This window comes from Terrapene carolina, unplaced genomic scaffold (assembly GCF_002925995.2).
Source record: "Terrapene carolina triunguis isolate 2854851 unplaced genomic scaffold, T_m_triunguis-2.0 Scaffold58, whole genome shotgun sequence".
NCBI lineage: Eukaryota > Metazoa > Chordata > Testudines > Emydidae > Terrapene > Terrapene triunguis.
Genome location: NW_020664409.1, coordinates 100,728,400 through 100,743,720, shown reverse-complemented (window position 1 = coordinate 100,743,720; position 15,321 = coordinate 100,728,400). Strand labels below are relative to the sequence as shown.

At 41.1% G+C, this 15,321-nt stretch overlaps 1 protein-coding gene across 2 annotated transcripts in view; it reads left to right on the top strand.

Moving 5' to 3' along the window:
- Positions 1 to 15,321, top strand: part of ZFAT (zinc finger and AT-hook domain containing) — a 125,518-nt gene that overhangs the window by 9,871 nt on the left and 100,326 nt on the right. For both annotated transcript variants that reach the window (XM_026646675.2, XM_026646678.1), the window contains exons 2-3: positions 5,418 to 5,588; positions 14,923 to 15,186. In XM_026646675.2, coding sequence (XP_026502460.1) covers positions 5,418 to 5,588; positions 14,923 to 15,186 — 435 coding nt within the window. The remainder of the gene's footprint in view (positions 1 to 5,417; positions 5,589 to 14,922; positions 15,187 to 15,321) is intronic.

Sequence of the window (15,321 nt, the reverse complement as noted above, 5' to 3'; positions counted from 1 at the left end):
TTTTTTTTTTTTTTTTTGCTTGGGGCGGCAGAAATGCTGGAGCAGGCCCTGCTACTCTGTGACATTTCCCCATCACCACAATCCACACTCTTCACTGCCACCCTTTCTGTCCTTTGGCTCCATATATTCCAACTTTGCCTTCACTTTACTGTGTTCATACCCCTTTTATTATATCATGTCTGATATTATCTTGTAAGCTCCTTGAGGGAGACCCTGTTTTTTTTTTATTATTGCCAGACACTTATCTCACTTTTGGGTTCTGTAAAAAATACTAATATTATCTGACTGTTTGTTTATGCACTCAGTAGTCTTCTAATAGTAGCTGGTCACTCCTCCTCTAGCACTCTTGCTGTTAAGAGCGAAAGGGGAAAAAGATGACCCCAAAAACACTTACCAGGAAAATTTAAGAAGGGATGAGGAGGCAGCAAAAAGTGGGTCAATCAGTCAGTTCTTCTCTTCACCAGCAGTTCAGGAAGGGGAGAGCAGACCAAAGGGAATCTAGGTATCAACTAGAAGATAAGACCCCAGAAAGTGAATGTCATCTGAATATTGGAGCATTCATCTCTCTCTAATGGCCACTGCATATTAACTTTTTCATTTTGTTTAATGTTCATAGATATTTTTACTCTGCATAGCATGAATCTTAAATACATATTTACATTTAGAAAGAACAGTTTTGACCTGCTGGGCAAATAATATGCTTCATCTTAAAAAACGAATACATATTAAGCAAGTAGAGTGGAGTCTATTCGACGGAGAATTTCTATCATGTACATAATATGCATTTTTAAAAATTGCTATAATATGTATGTGCCCAAGACTGCAGAGTGGCTGGGAAGGAGCCATACTGATCTTTTGAGAACACATTATGCGCTTTAAATACCTGCTTACATCCATAATATAATGAAACATAATTTTAAGAGTTTTCCTGCAACATAAGGATGTTAAAGGAGTTGTAGATGTATGCTCTGTGCATTAGTTTGAAAATAATGCAACTATCTCCAAAGACGAGATGAGAGGATGCTGTCATTACAAAAACAAACAAAAAAACCCCACACAAAGACAAAACAAACACAACCCCCCCCCCTTTCAAGTATAAAAATAATGCACACACAAGTTCAGTAGCAGAGGGGAGGCTATCCAGTTTATTGCACTGAATGCAGCGTGTATGATACTCCTGGGGGAATTCTGTGCCACTGCGCAATGCAGAATTTTGCAGAAATTAATGTTTTTTGCCCATCATTTCCTTTCCCTGACATAAATGGGCTGCAGTGCTACTGGCTACCACTAGGGGACGCTGGACCTGGGAATGCGCAGCTCACACGTAGAAGACATTGGTGGGGGGAGGGGGAAGAGTAGAGAGTTCCTGGCAGCTGCAGTTACCCACATGCCCAGAGGGAAGGAGATGGTGGCGTGCAGGAAACTTCACACAAGCCTGGGACCCAGCAGCAGGCTGTTTCTCCCTCTGGATCTCTGGGTGATAGGGGGATGGGTATCTGGGCTTAGGGGGGTGTCGTGGGTGGGCTCGGGGGAGGGAAGAGGGGGGCAGGTGTCTGGCCTGTGGGGGCCACATCTGGGCTCTGGAGGGGAGAGGGATGCTTGTCTGGTCTGGGGGGGGCGTGGCTGGACTCGGGTGGAGGGGTTGTGGGTGTTTGACCCCCTAGCTGGGCTCGGGGGGAGGGAGGGAGAGAAACAAGAACTGGGTTGTCATAGGGGTTTCTTTAACTCTCTACTCCTGTGGGAAATTTTGTGTTTGTCTTATTGCTACAGAAATACTTGTTGACAGGTAATTTGAAATAAATTACCAAAATAATTGAAACTGACGTGATTATGTAGTGTTATTTTGACAAATAAAGTTTGCAGAATTTTAAAATATTGGTGCAGAATTTTTAATTTTTTGGCTCAGAATTCCCCCAGGAGTAGTATGATTATCTGCCTTGTGGGCAGGTGGTATACATGTGCATTAGGGCCATGAGCTACTTGCACAAAGAGACTGAGTATGGGCTCTTGAGACCAGAGTGACGGAACTGGAAGAATTAAAGGAGATCGAGAAATACATAGGAGAGACTTTCTGGGACACGGTAGAGCAGACCCACCCCAATCTGGTGTTCTCTGTGCTTTTGAGGAGGATGAAAGTCTTGGAGAAGGAGAACATCAAGCTAGAGCGGAGGTAGATGATCCCATAGTTGGGATTCTCCTTGCAGATGATGTTATGGTATTCTCTTGCACTGAGGATACCTCTCCAGGGGAGGGAACCCCTGTTATTAGGAAGAGCCAGGTAATAGTAATGGGGGATTCAGTTGTTAGAACTATAGATAGTTGATTTTTGATGACCAAGATAACAACATGGTGAATTGCCTGCTGGGTGCAAAGGTTGCAGACCTCTTGAGACATCTAGACAGGCTTATGCTGGGAAGGAGCTGGTGGTCATGGTACACATAGGACCAGTGATGTAGAGAGGTAGGAGAGCGGCCCTGGAAGCCAATTTTAGGCTGCTAGCTAAGAGATTAAAGACCAGGACCTCCATAATAGCACTCTCTGAAATGCTTCCATTTCCATGCGCTGGGCCGGTTAGACAGGCAGAACTGCAGGTCTCAATGTGTGGATGAGACGATGGTGATCGGAGGAGGGATTTATGTTGATTAGGAAGTGGGGAATCTTTTGGGAAAGAGGAGCCTATACAGGAAGGCTGGGCTCCACCTAAACCCGGGGTTCCCAAACTTGGTTCGTTGCTTGTTCAAGGTAAGCCCCTGGCAGGCCATGAGACACTTTGTTTACCTGAGCGTCCGCAGGTATGGCTGCTCGCAGCTCCTAGTGGCCGCGGTTCGCCGTTCCAGGACAATGGGAGCTGTGGGAAACGGAAAACAAAGTGTCTCACGGCCTGCCAGGGGCTTACCCTGAACAAGCTGCGAGCCAAGTTTGGGAACCCCTGACCTAAACCAAAACAGAACCAGACTGCTGGCATGTAAAGTTAAAAAGGTCATAGATAGGGCCCTACCAAATTCATGGTCCATTTTGTTCAATTTCATGGTCATAGGATTTTAAAAATAGTACATTTCATGATTTCAGCTATTTAAATCTGAAATTTCACGGTGTTGTAATTGTATGGGTCGTGACCCAAAAAGGAGTTGTCGGGGGGGGTGTGTGTGTGGCAAGGTTATTGTAGGGGGAGTTGTGGTACTGCTACCCTTACTTCTGCACTGCTGCTGGCGTCGGTGCTGCCTTCAGAACAGGGCAGTTGGAGAGCAGCAGCTACTGGCTGGGAGCCCAGCTCTGAAGGCAGTGCTGCCGCCAGCAGCAGCACAGAAATAAGGATGACATGGTATGGTATTGTCACCTTTACTTCTGCACTGCTGCCTGCAGAGCTGGGCCCTCAGTCAGCAGCCGACACTCTCCGGCCCCCCAGCTCTGAAGGCAGAAGCGCAGAAATAAGGGTGGCATGGTATGGCATTGCCATCCTTACTTCTGCGCTGCTACTGGCTGGGCACTGCCTTCAGAGCTGGGCGCCTGGCCAACAGCCACCACTCTCTGGCCACCCAGCTCTGAAGGCAGTGCAGAAGTAAGGGTGGCAATAACACGATCCCCTCTAAAGTAACCTTGTGATCCCCCGCAACTCCATTTTGGGTCAGGACTCCCAATTTGATAAACTCTGGTTTCCCCCGTGAAATCGATATAGTACAGGGTAACAGCACACAAAAGACCAGATTTCATGGCGGGGAGACTAGATTTCATGGTCCATGATGCGTTTTTCATGGCCCTGAATTTGGTAGGGCCCTAGTAGTAGAGGAGTTTTTAAACTAACAGCTAGGGCAGGGGCGGGCAAACTTTTTGGCCTGAGGGCTGCATCGAGTTTCATAAATTGTACGGAGGGCCGGTTAGGGGAGGGGGGTCGTGGCCCGGCCCCCACCTCCTATCTGCCCCCCTCCCCCCGGGACTCCTGCCCCATCCAACCCCCCCTGTTTCCTGACGGCCCCTCTGGGACCCCTGCCCCATCCACCTCCCCCCCGCTCCCTGTCCCCCGACTGCCCCTGGACTCCCGCCGCCCCATCCAACCCCTCCTCTCATTCCTGACGGCCCTCCCGGGACCCCTGCCCCATTCAACCACCCCTTCTCCCTGTCCCCTACCTCCCCATCCAACCCCTCCTCCTTCCTGACTGCCCCCCGACCCCTGCCTCTATTCAACCCCTGTTCCTCCCCCGACCACCCCGACCCCTATTCACACCCCCACCCCCGACCACCACCCCGATCTCCCCTGCCCTCTATCCAACCCTCCCTGCCCCCTTACTGCGCTGCCTGGAGCACCGGTGGCTGGCGGCACTACAGCCGCGCCGCCCGGCTGGAGCCGGGCCACACTGCCACCGCCACCACACAGCACAGAGCACCGGGTCAGGCCGGGCTTTGCAGCTGCGTTGCCCCAGGAGCTCACAGCCCTGCCACCCAGAGCATTGCGCCAGCGGCGGAGTGAGCAAGCTGAGGCTGCGGGCATGGGGGAACAGCGGGGGAGGGGCCAGGGGCTAGCTTCCTGGGCCAGGAGCTTGGGGGCCTGGCACGATGTGGCCCGCGGGCTATAGTTTGCCCATCCCTGAACTAGGGGAAAGCTGACTGGTATGGAGAAGCTCATGGGGTGATCAATTGGACACAATAATACCAGGGTACAAAATAATAGTAATGATGGAGTAGGTCGCACGGGAGGAGGATGGGGAGTGGCACTGTATGTGAAAGAAAACATAGAGTCAAATATAGTAAAAATCTTAAATGAATCACACAGTACCATAGATCTTGAAAAGTGTACCAAACACCTACCAATTGGAAGGTTAGACCTACTAGTTAGAGGCAGATACAAAGGATAAGTGAGTGGGAAGAGTCCAGGGAAGTGAGTGGGAGGGGAGGTCCAGGTACATAAACCCGGTGTGACGCTCAGCTTCCCTTGCCATACAGAGCTGTTAGTTGAGGGTAAAATGCTGGGATATTTATCAGGGTGCTGTCCCTGGAATCTGTTCAGGACACCATCTTGTATCATCTTTTGACTAGCAGGTGTCTGATAAACTTGAAGTGGAATCCCTCAGTGATACTGAAAAAGAAAAGGAGCTTTTATTTCTTTTGCCCCTTGGAAAGCCTCCTTGCTGGGGTGTGTGTGTGTGTGCACGCCGTGTCCATCTGTCTATCCATCCATATCTCTCTCCTGGCTGTGATGAGATGCGGGGAAAGTGTTGTCCTTTATTTTGCTCTTCAACCTACCTAATATTGTTGTTTTCTATGAAAATACTAATTTAAAACTATAATGCAGTCCTTCTCGCAGTTGGTGATTAGCTAGTTTGGGTAAACAAAATAAAAAAAAAAATAATCTGAGTGACTAGTAGGTTTTTAAGTAAACTGCTGATGTCAGAACTGTTAATGATTCTCTCTCTATTTTACAGGAATCAATTCCATCTTCATGTGTAAACTTTGTAACTTATTTTCACCGAATCAGTCAGAACTGTTGTCTCACGTCTCTGAGAAGCATGCAGAAGATGGGATTAATGTGGATGACATTGTTATTCCTCTCAGACCACTTACGGCACCCACAAATACAAGCAAAAGTGGAGAAGGTACTGGCACAAATTGACAGGGATGCAATTTCCAATTACCAATTTAATTTTTAAAAAATAGGTGCTGTGATGACTAAACTGTGTATAGTTAGTTACATGATTTGTTTCTGTAGAGATCAGTTTTCATTACTTAAAACTGAGTTTTGTTCAGTACAAAATAGGTAGGAAAAGGGACTTGGAAAAACTTAACATGTGGTACAGGATGATTATATTGGTTTATTGATTTTAAATGTCAAGTGTTTCTGAGCCTCCTTCCTGAAGCTTTAATTTGGAGCTTTGTGACTAACATTGTCTAGCACTAACAGTGGAAACAGTTAAATTTGCCTAGACAATCAGCCAGCACATCAGAAAAAAAGAATCTACAGACTTTGCCAAGGTGGCTGATTGAATGTTGCCTCAAGATGTCTGTCTAACTCTGTGTGAGTTCCATTTCAGATATCATCACTCTATGCAAAGATGAAAATAGCATGATTCATAATTTATAATTGTGCATAGACACTAGTGCTATTAAATTAAGCCATCCAGTAGTCAAAGGTTGAATTAGTTACACAAAATAATTATCATCAGCTACCCATGGTATTAAATGTAATTTCCTCCACTGCTGAGAGTAATTGCAAATCTTTGTGATAATGTGGGGGTTAAAATAATTCAGATTTCATGATAACACGTTCTTTCTTGAGCCCTAGCGGACAACTGGTTTATATTTTTGGCTAATCCTTTATTTTACTGAACCACTAAGATTTTGTGAATACCTGGTCATGTGATTGCTAAATTCTGTCCAGAGTATATTAAAAACATATTTTAAAAAAAATACTGAAGCCAGTTTAAATAATACTTTTCATATCTATAGTATATGCATATGGTAGGTCTTCATTTACTAATTAGCAGTCTGGATTGATGGCTTTATAATTGCGTTAAATCTACACAGAGTGAAGATCTCAGGCATGCAGAATACATCTTCCTTTGTCATAGTTTTGTACCCAGTAACCCTTCACAAATTGTAGATAGTATCTCTGAACACAGTTAAACTTACGTCCATTTTACAATACATATGTATTTTTTAGTACAGTACACCTCTACCCTGATATAACGCTGTCCTCGGGAGCCAAAAAATCTTACCGCGTTATAGGTGAAACCGTGTTATATTGAACTTGCTTTGATCCACCGGACTGCACAGCCCCGCCCCCCTGGAGCACTGCTTTACCACGTTATATCCGAATTCGTGTTATATCGGGTCGCATTATATCGGGGTAGAGGTTTAGTTTTGAGTGGCAGGGACTGTCTGCATTTTGTGTCTTCTAAGGAGCTAAACACACTCTCAGTGCTTAACAAATAATACATAATAAATAAAGAGGTATCAGACTTATGCAGCTTTACTTAAGAAATGTTGCCATTACTACTTTGCATATCTAATTATGAGGAAAAGTAACAGCTGTGCTATTTTTTTAAAGTTGTCTTCTCATAAAGCTGTCTGAATAATTCTTTTCTGTTAGCCTTAATTTGCTCTATCTAGACCATATGGCTGCAGCTTTTTCAAATTACATATAACAACTCCTACCACCCATAAGACTATTTCAGTCTTCTTAAGTGAGTTCCCCACAACTTAAAAAGATTTTCAACCCATATAAGTATTTACTCCTCTACTGTAGTTAGCACAGGCTTTTTGTTGTTGTTTCCAGTAGTCTGTTGGAAAATGTAGGATATTTATAGCACTCTTCACTGGAGTGATGTAAGGGATTGTGTGGGAAATATTCCTTCATGACATTACGTTTTCCTCTCCTGTAGAGAAATGTACAGTGGACAAGGGAGTGAACACTTTTTTTTTCTTATAAAATTCTGTTCAGTAAGCCCTGATGTGCTCCTCTTCTGTGTACTTCAACCAGGTTAATACTATAACAGATGTAACTGGGTATGACCGAGGGCTGGTAATCTAGAAATGATAATCTCTTTTAAGTGCTTGTTGAGTGGTATACAACAACATTGTACTTTGCTAGACAGCATGGTCTGTATTGTAAGAATAGGAAAAAAACAAGGTTATTACAGGTACCGGAGTTGGTGAATGTTGAGGTTTTATTGAAGCCCTTTTAGGAGTTCTATCTGAGGAATAATTAATGTTTTTGTAGCATTATGAAACTGTAAAATACTAGGTAAGTGCTAAATATTATTATTGTTGTTACTCCCTATCTCAATTTTACCAGATATACATGCTTTTAGTAGTTAGATCATGCTGCCTTCAACAATTGGTTAATCTTAACCATTTTTGTTATCTTCAGTAATACTGATTTTGACAAAGTGTATTGGGACTCAGTTGCTATTGATAATACAGATTACTCATAAATATTGCTGTGTCCAACACTGAAGTACAGACATCTCTGATATGGAAAATGGCAGCCATTTAAGTAAGCCTGCATGACAGATTAGGATACACTGCTTCTTTTGAATGCAACACCCTCTCTAAACTTATCTTTAAGGCCACCATCTTCTGCTCTATGGGAGAGGTATCATGTAAGTATTTTGTATCACGCCTGGTGATATGGGGCCTCTGTTCTGCAAATATAAATATTGTAAGAAGATAAGCTTTTCCAATTGAAACTCCGGGGGGAATTTAGATGAGGCAGAACACATACTGCCCACATTGGAATTTGGCCAGGATTCTTGAGTTAACACTAATAAACTTACAAAAAGTGCAGTGCGATCTTCTTCTAGCAAAAGGTCAGGGCCTCTTATTTTTTGTCTCATTTGAAAGACTCCCTCTGCCCTTCTAACACCATGCTGAGGTGTTTGTTCATACCAACTCAAGAAAGAATGCCATCTGATGAATCACCACGATCGTTTTCTATACTACCTAACCCTGTTTAGGCTGATATCCTTGAACTGCCACTGCATCAATATGGTTGGTGGTATAAGGGGATGCAGGGTCAGATTGTCACTACATAATCTACATATTACATAGGATTGAAAGAGGGGTGAGAGGTAAAGAGACAGAAGGAATGAAGAATAAACTGATGCATCTAAAATGCACAGTCTTTTAATCCATTCATTAAACTGTCCCACTCAGAACAAAAAAAACAAAAAACTTTTCTCCCAAGGCTTCTGCTCTTTGGTGCACAACTGATTTTTGGTTAAACTTTCTTGTTAAGTTGTATGGTACCATGTAATTCTGTGCTAAAATAATACATGTCTATATACAAATTGCCACATATATGTAGTATAAAGAGGTTGGTACATCCAAAATATTTCACTATTGAGTGGGTTGGGGGTAGGAACAGGGCTAGTCTTGGAGATAGTCAAGAGGGCACGTTGGTGTCTCTTTGGATCATTTACCACAATACAACACAAATACTTCCTGGAATTTTTACAGTGTTCTGTATAATTTGAGTCTGTACTAGGGAAACTTCAAGGGAATAATTTAAAAATATTTTTTCTGAACAATAACACAAGGGGCTCATCAATAGTAATCTTTTGGACAGCACTGTACACATGTTCTGAATTTTTTCAGACAATTGATCATTAAATTGACTCATTTTAAGAAGCCTGTGTGAATAATTGCTAGGAAACAGCAGTCTAAAAATAGTTTTATGTGGTTTATTCCATTAGTCTCTTTTTAAGTGTCATCTTTTTATTTATTTTTTTGGTCTGTGGGGATTTAATTATATATCATGGACTGTCTTCCCAACATGTTCTCATCTGCATCCAATACTGATCAGCATGAAGATTGCTCTGGAGAAGCTTGTGGCGTAGGGTAGAAATCATCAGAAATAGCTATGGATTTTTAATGAGATATTATTGGGGGTATTTTAAGGGATGCCATTGTCTTGATTTTTAAAAAAAAAATACTAATTTAAAAATGTTCCAAATTCTCCTTGAACACTCTTTAAATAATATGTCCTGATTTTAAATAAATAAAATGTTAAATGATCTCTCTGTTCCCCTGTTGATGTTAAGTATCTTTTACGGCAAAGGTTAAAACTTGACTGACTGTTATGCTGGTGGTAGAATGCAGCTGACTCTATATAAAGTGATGTCAAATGCACAAAAGAAAAAGATTTTCTATTTTTTTAATTTGTTATAGCAATGTTGGTGTAGGTGCAACATTATGAATGGTAAAGGGCCAGTGTGGTCAGAGAGACATTTGGAATTTTTGTCTAAGTGACAGCAGCATTATTCAACGTCACGCTTAGACAAAGATAACTCATACTGGATAACTTTTTGAAATACAGCCTTTTTAGGAAACAGGGAAGGGAGAAGGGGAAAGCTCTTACAGACATCTAAAGCCTCTCAAATTTTCCAGGTAATGATTAATTCATTTAAACCAAAATCTGTGTCAGCCCTCACATTCCAGGGTATTCTGCCACCAAGAAATTATCAACAGCCCCATAAAAATATTTGGGAATCTCTGCAAATCGAGCCCCATCTCCCTTGATGGGGAAGGGACGTTGAAGCCTCATTTGCAGGGAGAGTGCTTGACCTTACCCACAAACCCCTTGTCTCATGCATCAAATCATTACCTTAAAGGCAGTCCTGCATTCCAGAGGCAGGAACTACTACCAGAGCTCTAAAGAGTTAGACTACTTAGTATCATTTTTTAAAAGTAAATGTAAATTTAAAGAAAGCAGAGAGAATAAAATACATCTCTTAAAATATTAGTCGTCCAAGAAGAGTTGCCCCTCTTTCACCTACTGCTTGTCTCACTTGATTTCTTTTTGGATAACATGCTTAATAAGGTTTTGTATAATATCCTGAAGGTGGTGACTGTTATGGAAGAACAGTAAAAGCCTTATGGAAAGAGAGAAATGTAGCTTTATTAACATATTAAATCTCTACACTTACTTGTTCCATAGTAATTTAAGCTTTATCCAAATCTATATTCAGTGTGTTAGGTTTGACACATTAGGCCCATGAAGACCTTTTTAACAATAGATACAAGGAGAAATCTTTTTTTTTTTTTTTTTTTTGGTGGCACGCTAACTTATTTAACTCAAGGGGCCAAATACTGATTGCTACACTTGTCTCAACTGACATGACCATTAAAGCTTGTGTGTGGAGGTACACGGAAAATGCTGAGGGCCTCCAAACTGCCTGTCTTTTCTTGACTGGTCATTTTTAATTATTGGAAAAGCTATATTTTCACTTGATTTGGATAACCTAAACCTTCAGAACACTGACGGTCAAGAGCTGTTGAAGGTAATGTGCAAGAGTAATTTTTTGCCCTATTTACAATGAGGTTTTCTGGGCTGTGCTTAACAGCTGATGCTTAAAGTGCTTAGGTACTCAGTGAAAACTTTACTGCATTCCTTAAACAGTCAAAACTGCAACTAAACACAATGTTTTCCTCTTCCTTTGAAAACAGTAAAATGATTACTGCTATTCTGTATTTCCTTCTTGCTCTTTTTTGGATTTTGAATAAGATGCCTCCTTGTCCTTCCATATTTTCTTTTGTTCTTTCTTTCCCTCTTCTCTTCTCCCACTCCCTCCCATTCTCTGTGAGTTTGTTTATTAATTATTTTTCAGATGGCCTAGATTAGCCTATTTCATGAGGTTTTTGCCCCATGTATTTGAAAATCATCATGACTGTCCTTTTAGCATCTCCTTTTTATGTCATTTAAGAATTTTACATTTACATGTCAGTCTCAATTTTTCACATAGAGGAAGGGCTATTGGCTTAAACAAGTACTTGATAAAGAGTTTAGATGACAATCTTAGTTATTAATACCATTTTGTGAAAGTTCTTGGAAGGAGAGCAGTGGAAATCAAAATTTCTCTATAATGAGCTCAGTTCAGATTTAACCTTTGGAATGTATTTTAGCTTGAACGATACTCTAAATGTCCTAATTAAAACCATTGGAACTGCAGCAACTAATTTACTACTTCGCACTTCTCCTGCAACCACAAAGCTTTTATTTTATGGCTTTTCCCTCTGATTTGGTTATGTACAGCTTCAAAGTAGAGGTGGAAAGAGAAATAGCAGTAGATGTGTAAAATTCCAAGCAGAATAATCTAACAGATTATTCCTTTTTTTTCCTTCCCCACAACAGCATGAAGAGAATAGCAAGATTTTTGAAACATATCTAACTTTAGAGACTTAGAATTAAGGAACCTCTCCAGTATTGCCTCCATAAATGTATCTAAAATCCTTCATGCATCTTTTTTGTTTGCTTGCTTTCCCTGAACACTTAAAGTAAGATTATTGGCACAATATAAGATTTTTTGGGGTGCTGGTTCATTGTTCTCTTATCTGTGATATTTTAAAGATCACTGGCTGTGCTTTTATGCTCCCTTTATTGCATTTGTCACAAGTCAAAGTTACTGTGTGCTATAATAAAACTCCGAATACTCATCTAACCCTTCCATTAATTCCAGAGTGCTGAAGAAGGCTCCACTTGTTGTAATGTTGTTTCTAAATGGCACAAGGTGAACTCTTCCAGACACACTCTGATTTTTCTCTAACTCCCAAGAACCTTTCTTGTCTGGTCCATGAATCCTGCTGAGAAGTACAGTAGATAGAGGATTTTTTTGAGTCTGATTCTTTCCCAGATGCTCCTTTCCTTATATCCAAAGTCCTCTCAAGATTCAGATGGGATATAACACCCTATCATATGCCCCTCCTCTCTGTTAGCATCATTGTGGGTAATCTCCCCTAGTGTCAAGCTAGCCCCACTGTTCTGGGAAAAGAAATCGACAACCTAAAAATATAAGTGCTGCCATACTGGGTCAGATCATGGTCCATCTTGCCCAGTATCCTGTCTCCAACAGTGGTCTCTACCATAGCTTCAAGGGGAATGTACAGAACAGGATAATAAGGGAATGCTTCACCACTGTCTTCCACTCCTCCAGGGAGTCAGAGGTTTAGAGTTGCCCTGAGAATGGGATTGCTTTGCTGACCATGTTGGCTAATTGACCCATCCTCCGTGAATTTAGCTATGCTTAGTTTTTTAACCCAGTTATACTTTTGGCCATCACAGTATCCCATGGCAATGAGTTCCACAGGTTAGTTGTGTGTTGTGTAAATAAGTACTTCCTCTTGTTTGTATTAAACTTGCTGCCTATTAATTTCATTGGGTGACCCCTGGTTTTTGTATTGTGGAAAAAAGGGTAAATAACATTTCTATATTAACTTTTTCCACATCATTCATGATTTTACAGAACTCTGTTGTATCCACCCTTGAATTTTGACTTTTCTAAGATGAACAGCACTAATCCTTTTAGTATCTCTTCGTGTGGAAGCCTTTCCTTCCCCTTAGCCCTCTTTGTTGCCCTTCTGTGAACCTTTTCCAGTTATACTATATCCTTTTTGAGATGGGGTGACCAGAACTGGACACAGTATTCAAGGTATGGGCGCACTGTTGATTTATCTAGTGGCATTATGATATTTTCTGTTTTCTATCTATCCCTTTCCTAGTAGTTGCTAGCATTCTCTTAGCTTTTTTAACTGCTACTTTTTTGACACTGTAGATATGTATTCAGAGAACTGTCCACGATGACTTCAAGATCTTTCTTGAGTGGCAACATCTAATTTAGACCCCATTGTTTTGTATGTATAGTTGGGATTATTTTGTCCAACGTGCATTACTTGCACTTATCAACATTGCATTTCATCTACATTTTGTTGCCCAGTCGCCCGGTTTTGTTAAATACCTTTTTAACTCTTTTTTGTCAGCTTTGGCCTTAACTATCTTGAATAATTTTGTACTGCTGCAAGCTTTGCCAATTCACTGTTTACCTCCATTTCCAGACCATTAGTGAATATGTTGAAGAGGACTGGTTCCAGTATAGATCCTTGGGGGACCCCACTGTTCACCTCTCTCCATTGTGAAAGCCAATCATTTATTCCTACCCTTTGTTTCCTATCTTTCAACCTTGAGAGGAGCTTCCCTGTTATCCCATGACTGCTTAGTTTGCTTAAGAGTCTTTGGTGAGGGACCTTGTCAAAGACTTTCTGAAAATCCGAGTACACTGTATCGACTGTATGACCCTTATCCACCTGTTTGTTGACACCTTCAAAGAATTTTAATAGATCAATGAGGCATAGCTTCCCTTTACAGAGGCCGTGTTGACTCTTCTTCAACAAAACATGTTGATCTGTGTTGATTATACAAGAATGAATTGATAATTCTTTTATTTACTATAGTTTCAGCTAACTTGCCTGGTACTGAAGTTAAGCTCACCAGCCTGTAATCATCAGGGTCTCCTCTGGAGACCTTTTAAAAAAATCAGGGTGCCTGCTAAACCCAGGGTTGTGAGTTCAGTCCTTGAGGGGGCCACTTAGGGATCTGGGGCAAAATCAGTACTTGGTCCTGCTAGTGAAGGTAGGGGGCTGGACTCGATGACCTTTCAAGGTCCCTTCCAGTTCTAGGAGATGGGATATCTCCTAGTTTAATTAGGTAAAATTTCCTAATGAGGATATGGGTGCTTCTGATGTGGTCAGACTATAAGAGGATGGCTCCAAATGTCCTCTTGAGGTAACCAGAGTGGTGAAGAAAGCCAAGTAGTAAATATGATTTCAGCAAGAGGAAGGGTTCCTTTTATTTCTCGCTCTTTTCCAGTGCTAATACTTCTCATTCATGTATCTAACTTCAAAAATAAAAAGGTACTCAGGAAGCCTAAATTATATAGTAGTTATTTAGCTTTGTGAAGGGCTTCTGGTTTTAACATTTTCCAGTGTTTGCTAAGAAAAGAGTATTTAAATGGGGGAGAGGGGGAAATAAATTTTAATCTCCTTGCCAACAAGATTTTTTTTTTTTACTTCTTCCATGCACGTTTGGTAATAATTATGAATCATGAGAGTAATTAAAGAATAGTTGTGCAATTTATTATAAAGCAATAAGCTTTTTATAAAAAAAAATTGACTTACAGTTAAGCAGCCTTTCTTTTTCTGAACATTTTTCAAAGAATTTACTTAAGCAATTTCTTTGAACATAAATATAAATTAAAATGAGATTTAGGCAAGGACTAGAACTTGTGATCTGTGAAGTGCCAGTCAGAAAACACAGAGCAGAACAACTTTCTAGAAGGAATGTACACACTGATAAAATAACATGCTGCAATTTAAAAGAGAGCCTACATTTTAATTTTTGAAATGTATAGTAATTTGAATTTGGTATCAAGAATACAAAGTGTTATTGCTTTGCAGCTGGCAGATATACCATCAAATGTCACTCCTTAAAAAAGAAAAGTCTGAGTGTGAAACTTTAACTGTGCTTTCACATTTCAAAGGGAGAAGCTCTTGAACTTTATTTAGCATTTTCCATTTTCAAGGAGCTGTACAGACATTAATTAATCCTCCCAATAACCCTGCAAAATTGCATTACAGCTTCTTTTCAATTTTCCTATATAGAGCTTCTTGTAGTGAAGAGAAAAAGGGGCAGGCCAAAAGGGTCAACTAAGAAGTTCTGCGCAGATGAAGAATCAGCAGAAAACAGTAACTGCATTCCAAGCGAGGAAACACAACAAGGACCAGAGGAAGGAACAGAATTGGCTGAAGTTTTACCAGGCAACTTGGAATGCCGGAAATGTAGTCGGAAGTTCTCTAACCCACGTCAGCTAAGAAAACACATCTGCATCATTGTTTCAAATGAAGGAGAGGAAGAAGGAGATCCAGGTAAGCAAATGTCTTACAAAAGGACATGTAACCATGTGGACCAATCTTCTTCCCTTTGAATATGATATGGTAGACTGTATTGTTTTTAAATTAGAGTGGAATACTGGGTTTAGATTTTGTTTTCCATTTAGACTT